General features: G+C 41.1%; 1 protein-coding gene across 2 annotated transcripts in view; it reads left to right on the forward strand.

The window, feature by feature from the left end:
* The window catches only part of LOC308126182 (MAM domain-containing glycosylphosphatidylinositol anchor protein 2), a 188129-nt gene extending 177266 nt beyond the window's left edge, over window positions 1–10863 (forward strand). For both annotated transcript variants that reach the window (XM_080490365.1, XM_080490364.1), the window contains exons 16-18: window positions 7537–7667; window positions 8867–8963; window positions 10171–10863. In XM_080490365.1, the coding sequence (XP_080346491.1) occupies window positions 7537–7667; window positions 8867–8963; window positions 10171–10259 (317 nt within the window). In that variant the 3' untranslated portion in view covers window positions 10260–10863. The remainder of the gene's footprint in view (window positions 1–7536; window positions 7668–8866; window positions 8964–10170) is intronic.
* Window positions 10864–12162: the final 1299 nt, after the last annotated feature.

Raw genomic sequence — 12162 nt, forward strand, 5'->3', positions numbered from 1 at the left:
AGAAGAGGTAGAGCACTTCAACGTGTCTACATTCTCTGTCTACGTCGATACCAAGCGTTTTCCCTTTTCATAGACAAGCGCAGCGACTTATTTCTTGGCACATTGTTCCTCATGTGCACTGAAGTACAACACAGCGGTTGTCACCAATGATTGGGTTGAGGGTGACATTGTGCAATCAAGCTTATTGACATCTCCAACTAAATTATATCCAGGTTGCACAGTGATAAAATTACCATTACAAGTTACGCTGAGTTAAGCCAGTTAAAAACATTTATTGATCCCTGTAGCCACCAATTATGTAATAACTGTGTAATTAGTGTAATAAAGTAGCAAAATTTTCACAATCGTAATAGAGAAAGAGATTCATCAATGAATGAATACGGTAATTATGCCATCGACTATTTTAAGTGCACAAAACGTGCAAATAAAAACTTTTGATAAATGCATTGATATTTAATTATTGGATGCACTTATTTTTAAAGGATTTTTGAATTGCTACTCCTTAATGCAATAAGTTATTAGATTATTTGCTAAATGTTTCTATTTCTAAGTATTGGCAAGTTATTACATTATTGGCTTTGTTCCATTTGAAATGGATAGTTATTACATTATTACTATTATATGATTACATTATTTGTTGTCACAATCTGTCTTTTGAAATTTACAACTCACCTACAGATTTTTGGGGGCATTCAGTTGAAATGTCTTACAGGCCACTGCAACCATCACACGTCATCTGAAGTGAGAATTAATGTGTCCACTGTTATACTCGGACGTAGAAAGTCCAACATCAATGAGCCTGAGTTTGTAGAAGTATTTTTTAGATTTTTTTTTCACACGAAATATCTCCTATTTTTATTTTCCGTGATTATCTTTCATTGCATACATGGATGCCTCCTTTTATAGACCACCAAGTTTTATATTTGGAACCTAAATAAAAAAGCATGAGACTGTTCAGCCTTAATGATCCTTTTAGAGTCACAAATTGCAGCCCGGAAATATTTTAATTCCTGTTTAACCATGTAAAACACCGCATAATTTATTTTTTGTTTTTTATCAATTAATGAAGCTCAGACTATAAGACAACAAACCAAAGTTTCCCATTTGATCAACCAAAAACTGTAGCAAAACCAAATAATTTCTGCTCATTTTTTAACCCCAATGTTTTGTCTCTCATAAATTTAAAGTGAACTTATAGTGACAGCAAATAGAAAACATACAATAACAATAAAATAAAAGACACATAAATGCATTCACAAAAAAAAAAATAAAATGACAGGACAGTGAGGAAACACAAAGGGGAGACTGGAAGCTGCAGTTTGCTGCTCCTAAAACTGGAGCGTTGAACAATCTGTGTGGCAGCTGAACTCCTCTTGGTTTTAATAAGGCATGTAGCAGTTGGCCGCATTTACTTGAGTATACTGGAGAGACGGTGGTGGCATCATTGTCTTCTCCACCCTCCACCTGCTCCACTCCTCTCAGCTGCTGCTCGACCTGCTGCTCCAGACCACTCGGCTCGCTCCCTTTCTCTTCTTCCTCTTCCAATTTGAACGCACACTCCCATAATGTCGGTAAGCTTCTGTGGATTTTATGCCACACGCAAACTTCTTTATTTCTCTTAAAGTTTGGTTCATGACTATTACGGACATCCATCATATAAATAGTCGTGCAGATTGTTTTACTGAGTAATGGACCATTTTACCTCCGTTGCAGGTAAACTGGTTCCTTGAATATTTTCTTGATAACTTTCTTTTAGTAAACTATAGTATTTAGGTGTATTAAATAAAAACTCTGGTAGAAGTAAAGCTGAAAGCATGCTTACACACATTTAAACTATTGTTATTTTATGACTGTATTCTGTTGTATCACAATTTTGAGTCAGCAATAGGTGGACTTAGTATAAAATGAATTCAATTTCACCATCTCATGGAGCTCATCAGAGCTCATGAGAGACTTACAGTTGAGCCAGTTGATGTGCTTCAGATATTTGATGAGGATGATCACCAGGCTCGTCCCTCAAGGAGGAGTTGCTCAAATCAGCCAAGAACCCACTGGAAAGCTTATATCTCATGTTTGGTCTGGGAGAGGCTCGGGGGGGGCCCCCCCAGAAGAGTTGGAGGAAGTTGTGAGGGACGGAGGGGCGATGGCCGAGAGCTTAAACTAGCAGACTTAAGATCAGATGTTTGCGGGTTCCAGTCCCACACTGGACAGTTCGCCCTGAGCAAGATCCTTGACCCCATCGGCTCCCCGGGCTGCCCTCGGCAGCAGACCTCCACTCCTAGTTTATCTAGTTAAGGTTAACTGAGAAGGGATTTATATCTGGACGTTCATAAACAATTTTGGAAAACAATTAGTTTTACATATTTTCAACTTATGAATAGATAAAGGTTACAAATACTGTATGATAACATGCCCACTGTATAAACGACAAAGTTATTCAAGCCACACATGACTCTGTCCCCTCACATTGCTGTTTACAATTTTCCAAAAACAATAAATGATTGGTTTCTATAGTAGCGTGCGAGACATTTTGAGCCATTTTTAACCAGATATAACTACAAATTACTTCCAATTCTGTGCATGTACATGCATGTTGATTACATGTGGATGAAATTAGCTCCGATAACTTTCAGAAATATTTCCGGTAGTAGTGTAGAAGTGCCAATTTCTTATTGCCTTTACAATGATGATAGTTACCCTTCACTTGTGTAATGCAAACGGTGCATTTAGGCGTTTGTTTGTTTGAAAAATGAAAAAGACGTTAGACAGAAGGTGCGTTTGTTACAACTTACCTTACAGGCAAAATCTGAAAGGTGGCTTTTTTGTCTTTGAAATTAAAAATGTAAGATATAAAAAGTTATATATAGAAACTAAATCAAAATCTGATGTTCACATGTTGAAAGATCTCACCTGTTATGCCTGACACTGAGTTGACAGCAAGTATCCATAAGTAATGACGGTAATGGGGGGTCTGACCAAACATCTGGAGAGGTGGGGGAGCGGGAGGTGGAGAGAATGTAAGGATAGAGGTGTTGGAGGGCGACTCAGCAGGGAGATGAGAGCTCCTCCGGCTCCCTACCGAGGTTGAGTAGGCCGTGACATTTCCAATTTGCTCAAATTGATCGCCAGCCAGACCCTCTCTTCCCTGCCCTCCCCGTCTGTGGTGAAACCCGTGCCCAGACTGTGGCGTGTTATGATGAATGGGCTAAATGTCAAGGACTTGAAACCCAGCTCAGATCCTCCATGGCTACGCTCCATTTAGTATTCTGCCTCTCTGGCCGTGAGAGAAATTCTCTGCTGAGCTCGGGAATGTTGGTTTGTTATATTTTCTACCCAGAGAAATGAATACATAGACTCAATTATGTAAATGGCGTGCGAGCGCTCATATTGTACATTTCATCTTATCTCAAAGAATTGTGGCGTTGTAAATAGTCGAAGGCTTTTGTGACTCAGAGAGCCGTCAGACGTGGCCCAGCTTCCTCTTGAAAGTCTGGGAATTCGATGCTCTTTGGGACTGTGCTGTTGAGGTGAGTCACAGTCAAGCTGTGGCACGGCAGCGCTGAGGGCCAGAATCAGTCGATAAGGAGTCTCGCCTACACACTGATGAGAACAGTGGCACAGGCTCAAAGAAACTCCTCCATAGTTAGCCAGCGGGGGGATACCTGGGACAAGGTCACACTTAATTACTGAAGCACACATCAAAGTTTGCCTTTGGAGCCCGTGTCGCATTTGTTTATGGGATTAAGTCTCCTGCAAAGCACACCAAGAAAGTCTGTTTTAAGCCCGACCTTCTGAGAAGCAATAGAGCCATCTTTTCATTAGCAAGGAGGGTGGTACTGCTCCCCGATCCCCCTCGCCCTCGTACTCACTACATAATTGAAAAATTTCCTGGAGCGGTTTCTCACTTTTCACAAGACTCGCATCTTTCTCCTCTCAGATCGCTTTAAATTTCACAAGTGTCGGCCAAAGGTATTCTTTGCCCCCCCCAAAAAAGAAGAAGGTACTCCAAAGAATATACTGCATTTGCCTTTGCTCAGGATGTGATGACACTGACACAACCACCTACATCGCATCGAGTTCAAAGAAAATGTAAGCCAGCCAGCTCAGCAAGAATCCTCCTACATCCTAAACACTTCAACGGGGGATGAAACCGCAGGTCATGTTCTGTTCAAGAGCTCATATCTCACTGGAGATTGTGCTGTCGTGGGGGGGGGGGGGGGGGGGGGGGGGGGGTATACTGCACTGATGAGTGAATATGAACAGGGACGTACAGTAAAGCCTTCCTCATTTCCTCACAGAGGTGCTTTTTTTTTTTTTTTAAAGGGGGTGAGAAATAATGAGGCCCCTTGCTGAGGTGGAGATGTATCAAACGCAGGCCCCCAGTCCGAGGCACTGCCGTTTGGCCTAACAGTCGTGTGAACGCAGAGACGCCACTTTCCATACATGTGAAATTCACTTACCTTCAGAGCAGTGGTCCCACTGAGCTTTGCTGCGCTGCCAATACTAACTTGATTTGGATCCTCGGATGCTGCTCCTCCTGCTCCGCCGCAGGAATATACTACTCCCCTCTCACTAGTTCACATATTCTTACTGCAGGACAAATAATAATAATAAAAAAAATTTCATAAAAGGAACACATTGAGTATGTTTGGTGAGGAGGGTGAAGTGGTTGCACTCAATGTCATCATCTGACAGTTTTATATCAAAGCCCAGGGCCAGACAAGAGGTCTCACTGAGGGGAGTCTTCCATTCAGACCTTGTATATAGTCTGTTCTGTCTCAATAAGAGCCCATTTTTCTGTTATCGCAAAGGGGATATTTGAATTCAGCTGAAGTGCACATGTCAAATTGCATTTTCAAATGCAGAGTTGGCCTCCGTATACACATTTTAGTGATTCTTCATGTGTGGCCTCGGTGGGAATCCAGCTGGGTGAAAAGATTTCCAACTGACCATAAATTGGCTGTCTTCTACAGTAAAGTATTTACATTCACCCCCAAAAAAAATTCTTATCACATATAGCCCATTAGTAATAATTAATTTGGATTATCACGAGCTGGAGAATAATTTACCATTACTTACAGAACCTCAACGACCCAGTTTTTAACCTTTGCCTCTGCTTGGCTCTGATTCACATGCAGAGAAAAATGTACTTTTGAGAAGAAGTTGGCTATTAAAAATGCATTATCACTTGCAAGAGAAGTATCATTCTCGGTGCTGCCCTTTGTGGTAACTTATCTAAGGGAGTAGAGTTGTTTTTAGCAAAAGACAGCTTCATCTTTGGTGAGATTCTTCCTAATTCAAAAGGATTTTTGTATTCGGTTACTCCTGCCACTGAGAATCCCTCTAACTATGATGTTACCACCGCTTAAAGTCAGGAGAGTGGCAGGACACACATAGTAAACCATATTGCAACTTAATCTGGACAATTTAAGTTTTTTTCCACATGTGTGTTAATGTCTTTTTGGAGCAAAAGACGAACATAATCAGTTTCTCCTGCTGGTTGGCTGCTAGTCAGTCTTTATGAACCAAAGGTACAATTAAAAAGGGACATAATCCATAATCCATACATACCAAGATTCCTTGATACAACAAAGATATAATCTAACAAACACAATTTTTCTTACATTGTTGCATGTGATTTTAATTATATATCCTATATTTTCTAAACTATACACCTGAATATAAATCACATCTGTCAATAAATGAGCCATGAAGAGGAAACATAAATATGAGTTGCAATCATGCATAAGATACATTTAGTTCTCCAGATGTCGCTGCACCTTTGATTCATCTTGGCCAACAGCCGCTGTTCGAAATCCCATCTATGAAGTTTCCCAGATTATATCAGACAAAATATTTCTGCTGCTTAGATTACTACTTTTTGTTTAGTAGAGGGTTTGGGTGTTTTTTGGGCCGCATTTTGCTGCCACTGTCTGTCAACTATGGTAGTAATGGAGGATCTCTGATTGTCCTATAGCAGCACTCCTTGGTCATACAATCACATCTAATGCTTCCAAATGGTATGTACTGGTGTATATTGGTATATAAATCTCGATCTAATACAAGTTGCATGACTAGCCAAACAACTAAAAAAAAAAGGTTATATACAATAGTCGTGAGGAATTCTGTAACAAGAGCTTGTCAGATAATTATGAAATGTATTATTGTTATTATTCCTTCACTGATTTCTTTTTTCAGAAAACCACTGCCTTTAGCGCTACTCAAGGCCAGGGATTGGGTTTGTTTTTATTGTGTTGTGCTACATCACTTTACAAAGTTCAAGGAGGCTGCAACGTGCCTCTTTTAATAAAGAGTAGTTTCTTTTCCGGCTACGAGCTACTGTTCTCCATTCCTACTGAATAATACAGTTCCTGTTGGTCTGGACAAAAACAAAAGACAACAGAAAACTCAATAAAGATCTCAGTCCTGGTTGAAAACCGCACTGACTTTTCTAAGGCCGCACAAAAAGATCTCAGACTAAGTTTTGGACATATTTTATGAAGAACACAACCTGATGTTTAATGCACTGACAAGGTGATGGGGGTTGAAAGCTCACAAATCATTTTCACGCTTCAGATTTTGAATGCTTTTGGAAGTTCATTGTACTTTAGAACCATTTTCTTGGTGAGGTTTTATAGATTGTTTATACATTATGGATTGTTCTCAATAAACCCACACCCTATGACCACCAATGACCCAACTCTATTATTAAAGCCGAAGTGCTACCAGGAGCTGTCAAAGCAGAATCACCCCCCCACCCCCCACCCAAGCACATATCTGTACCTCATCACAATTTAATCACACTGCATCTCTAGGAATGTATGGCTCAGTTATTTGTCCTGACAAGCAACATGACCTACAGGACTATTTATTTTTAACATGAATTTCCTGTCTGAAGTGGATTCTGTCCAATTTACTAAAGGTGGATTCTTTATTCCGCCACATTTCCCAACCGTTTTTGTTAAAGAAAGTCATCTCTTTGTGTTGTCTGACTTGGCTAAATGTTTTATGTGTTTCAAAATATTTGATCCAGTTTGAAATGAAGTGAATGTAGTCTTGACAAAAACCATGTTCATTTGTGCGATTGTGCAGTTGCCTTTTTTTGTCATTGTGTAAAGCTCCTACATTTCCACCGAGAAGGAAACGGCATCCTCACGCTGATTTTAATGCACTGCTGAATGCAGGAAGGTGGTTACGATGGTTACCTTGAGTACCGATGACCTACTTAAATTAAATAGAAGCATTTTGTCGTTAGGGGTGCAACACAGAGGAAGGATGAGAAATGCAAGACACAGTGACTGAGTTCAATATAATTGCTACAAAATTGTCCACAGAAATAGTTTGCCTATAAAATTACAGTATATTATCATTATTAAGCCATTATTCTGAGCTATAGAGGCTCATCCACTAAGCCCCAAGCCTTTATTAAACATTTGCGTTCTCAGTTCTAGTCGACAACCCTGGGGTTGAGAATTACCAGGCTCCATGGAGTTTTTTCTTCTTTTTTTTTTTTACGTATTTGTTTCTCCCCCACAGGAACACTTAACGCCTTCCTAAAGCAGAAGGGCCAAACCACCTCGGAGGGTCCTGTGTGGTCGCTGAGTGGTAATCAAGGTGATCGTTGGAAGCAGGTCAAAGTAAGCATCCATCCGACAGCGTCCTTCCAGGTGAGAATAAAATACAGAATCAATCCACAATGCAGCAGCTCACCCACTGTTACGCTGTCTGTTTTCATTCCTCTGTGTGTGTGTGTGGTATTTGCTCATATGGGGGGGGGGGGGGGGGGGGGGTCTGTTCTGGATAGAGCACTTTATTGATATTTAGCCAAGAGGTGGACGGAATCCATGGACATTGTTTGGTATTGAGAAAGCAATATCATTCACACTTTGCCATCAGGAAGCTTAAACATTGCAGGCAGCAGATATAGAACTGTGGCGTTCTCCATCATTTTTATGGTTTGGGTTGTGGAAAGTAATTATAGTTTCGGCTGTGCTTATTTCCTCTCGGATGTCTCGCTGTTCAAATGCCATGAACATTCTTAGTTACAAATTTTGTGACATTAATGTTGAAACAAACTCTTGCCACCTGCTGTATCTTATATGAGCAATTTAACTAAATTACACTGTGATGTGACTTTTTTTTTTTAATGTTGCAGCAAAATTTCCATAATTATACGGCACCGCTTATTACAGATATTTATATTGAGCCATAACATTATGACCATTCATATGACATATGAAGTGAATAACATTGATTATATCTTGTTAATGGAGCAAGTGAGATTGAAATGAAGGTGTAAGACGGAGTGTGTAGGTGTAAGTTGTTTGACAGCGAGAAGACTGGGTCTGAACATGAAACTGAAATGGGATGTTCCTGGTCTACAGTCATTAATATGCATCAAGACTGGTCCACAGAAGGAAAAACAGTGAAAAGGAGAACTGATACATGAGATGAGAGACAGTCCACATGACAACACACCACAGACATCAGATGGAACAAAAAGACATCAGCCACGGCATGAAACAGGAATACATACAACAAGAGAATGACATGGACATGGCAGGGAATCTAAGAAATATATACATGAACCATGACGACAAGTTGAAGCAACATGACAGGACATAAAAGACAAGAGAGAAACACACTGGAAAAGAAGTCATGAAGGCTTTCAAAACTCATCTCATATATGTGGATGTTACTCTGCTTTGTGGCAGACAGTGTCGCTTTACTCCGTCATGGAAATTGTGCAGAGGAATGGTGGAATGGCAGTGGGAACTTTCACAATATTAAGCACATTGTCTTTGATTTTAGAATCAATCAGAGCATTTTGAATTTTGAATTTTTTTTACCCCCCCCCCCACTATAGGTGGTGCTGGAAGGTGTGCGAGGACCAGGCATAGAGGGAGACATCGCCATAGATGATGTCACGCTGGAGGAAGGAGAGTGTCGAGACTTACCGCCCAGTAAGTAGCGCCACACATCCACCTATACTCCAACACCTCCCATCCCTCTGAGCTAAGCTTCGGCTTTACTGTCTTCCTCTCCGGACAAGGTTGAGATTTACGGGAGGGGATTTAATCTGAGACAGTTGGCAGCATTGAACTACCATCTCATGGGGAAAACATGGTTGCCATAGCAGCAGGGTTGTAATCACATGAATGATAGCCATGTTGGCTGAGTGGAGCACTGTAATTGCACCGCAGGAACAAACGGGAGGTAAAAAATAGAAAACGGGGCACAGAAAAATAGCCAGCAATTGACAAGGTGATATTGGTTGGCAGACAAACGCTGTTCCTTTTGATTTAATTCCTGTTATTTATGCTCGGAGGAACATTATTTCTGAAAGCTTCTCAAGCTCAGACATCTCTTTAACATACCATAGATGAATCGAGCCAATGTGTTTTCATTTTTCATGTCAGTTGACAGAAAATAACCAGGCGTCTGTAAAGGAAAATGAAAGGCGGCCATCATAGTCTGCAAGATGTATTTGTGTCATTATTCCAGAATTATGATAGAAGTTATTTGTCATTGGGATCTCTTATGATTCAAAGCGACAACATTAATTCATTCACAGTTAAAGGAGTGGTCACCCAGGCCGAGGACAGAGTAGTGCCATGAATTATGCAATTCAATCTCACATGATGAATCTTACATGACTTTATGTGATGTAAGAGGGAAAATTGAGAAATATCTCATGAGTGCTGATCAGAGGTGACTTCTGACTGATGATGTTACTCAAGAGGTACAGTTCAGAGAGGGGAAGTTTAAGATGGAGGGAAGAGTTTGATGTTTTCAGGGGTACAATATTTGCTTTCCGCGCCGAGACTCAGATTAGATGATCACTTTGTCTTGTATGTCTGTACACAAACCAAACCCGCTCAGTCAACGTGGCTGCGGAGCAAGTCCTCAGCTTTTTGTTGCAGGGCCGAACAATGGTAACGGCCTTTTACTTATTACTTAAAAGCATATTGAGGACCAGAGAAGCACTCAGGGAAAATCATGATCATAATTGGTTGCTGAGCTAGTCATACAAACTAGTTTTTATTTTTTTTATTGTGAATCAAATGACTCAACTAAGATATTCTGAATTTGTGTCATATTAAATAAATCAGTGTTTTTTTTTTAGTTTTTTGTTTTTAAACAATGGTTTATCTTCTATTTCCCATGTAGATCTCAGTGCCAGGGCTCTGTCCACATCTTCCCATATATGGCTGCTATGTGTCACCTTGGTGGTGGCCCTCCTGGAAGGTCAGAGGTGACCCTTTTTTCTTCTCAGAGGCGAATATTCAGACCCACCGTCTGTGAGCTACACCCTCGGCATCCAATCACCAAAGATTCATGCATCCTGAAAAGCAGCAGGGTCCCCTCCCTCCACCGACGGACCACAGAGGGGCCGAAGTTAATGGAAGAGAGTTTAAAAAAAAAAAGAAAAAAAAGAAAAAAAAAACAAGTTCTAAAGAAAGATGCGCTAATTTTTTTAAAGAGACCTCTTTTACATGAAACACTCCTCGGCGCAGGACTCGGGACGTCTTTACGAGCACAAAGGCAGGTTGGCGAGGAACGAGCCTGGACTTTGGCGGAAGAGTTCACAAGCGTCGAGAGAGGATAGTTTGTAAAGCACAAGTACAATTTTATGAAGTTACGGAAATATCCGTGGAAGGCGGCGGAATACAGACACTGCTGACTTTTTCAATATGAAGTAACATTTCCCCTGCTTATGAGTACATGGAATCAGACCTTTCTCTGTGTATCTTTATCTTCATTTTCTCGCATCAGATGCCAATCATCCACATTTGTTTTTCACTCCGGCCCGGCCTCACGTCACTCCCTGGCATTTCTTTATCTGCTTGGTGCTGTAACTAGAAAAAAAAAAACAAACAAACAAAAAAACAACAACAACAAGGACTCCTGGCAACTTTTAGTTCTGTCTGCTTTGTCTCCCTGTAGCTGCCTATGTATCTTTTAACACTGTGCTCACGAGTCCAAGTGGCCGACTGGCGGTCTGGTGGCAGAACAATAAGAATGAGCAGAGGTGAGGACAGCTGGAGCAGAGAGCAGAACGAGGTCTGAGCTCGGGAGGTGAGGTGGGACGGGTGGAGAGGGAGCAGAGGGGAGGTGGGTTAACGGAGGGAAGGGGAGGTACAGAGCAGAGAGCGGAGAAAGGTAAGATTAGAGAGGCTTGACTTGAATATTCAGTCAGCGGTCTGCCTGTGGAACAGAAGCCACTTTACTTTCTGCCATGAAACAAAGTGCCTTCAGATTACAAACCGAATCGTGAGCCTGGGTGTTAAACAACGTCCAACAAATCTCTGTTCATGTTTCCTCTGATGGGCTATTTTTTTACATGTTTCTTTTGCCCCACAAGTGCTGGTGGGAGGGCCCCGGCGCGTTCGCCGGGAGTGCGGAGTCGCGCCACGCCTGGATGCTGCTCCTGACGGGACAGTCGTCTCGCCCGTGTGCGTGTTTGTGCGCATGCATTGCACCTACAGTGAGCCGATGCCCGCGCATGGTTTGATGACAGGGCAGCGCTGGCAGACCCCCGAGCACAGATTTGGAAACAATTTGGATTTTAAAAAATAAATAAATAACACACATCAGCAGCAGCAGTGAAAGTGAGGCTCTGGATCTTCTTTTTTTTTTTTTTTTTTCAGTTTTTTCCTGTTTTTGCAGAAAGACAGTTTGAGGATAAAGACTCTTCGCCGAATGAATACCCCTCTCTCTCTCTCTCTCTTCCCATAATTCTCCTTCCCTGCGGGTGAGCATTTTTTTAACAAAAAGAAGAAAAAAAAACAACTGCTGAATAAAACATTGCGTTGTACAGGGAGGAGAGTAGGAACTTTGGGACTGCAGGCTCTTCATTAGGGTGAGACGCCTCGGCCCTGTCCTCCACCATTTATATGGAACAATATGAGAATAAAAAGATAATAATGACCGTAATAATAGTCATGATATTTTATTACTCTAGCGAGAATGTTTCTCTGCTTTTACACAAACTGTGAAGATTGACTGTGGATGATCTACCTGAGACCATAACCTTAACCAGCGGGGTTTTTAAAAAAAAAAAAGTATTGTAAAAAAGAGAAAACAAGAAAACGAAAAATTCCGTTCATTGTTGGTTATGACAAATGTTTTGAGGACTTGTGTCTTGTTTCTTTTTTTTTT

The sequence above is a fragment of the Lipophrys pholis genome (genome assembly GCF_963383615.2).
Source record: "Lipophrys pholis genome assembly, chromosome: 21".
In the NCBI taxonomy this organism is placed as follows: Eukaryota; Metazoa; Chordata; class Actinopteri; order Blenniiformes; family Blenniidae; genus Lipophrys; species Lipophrys pholis.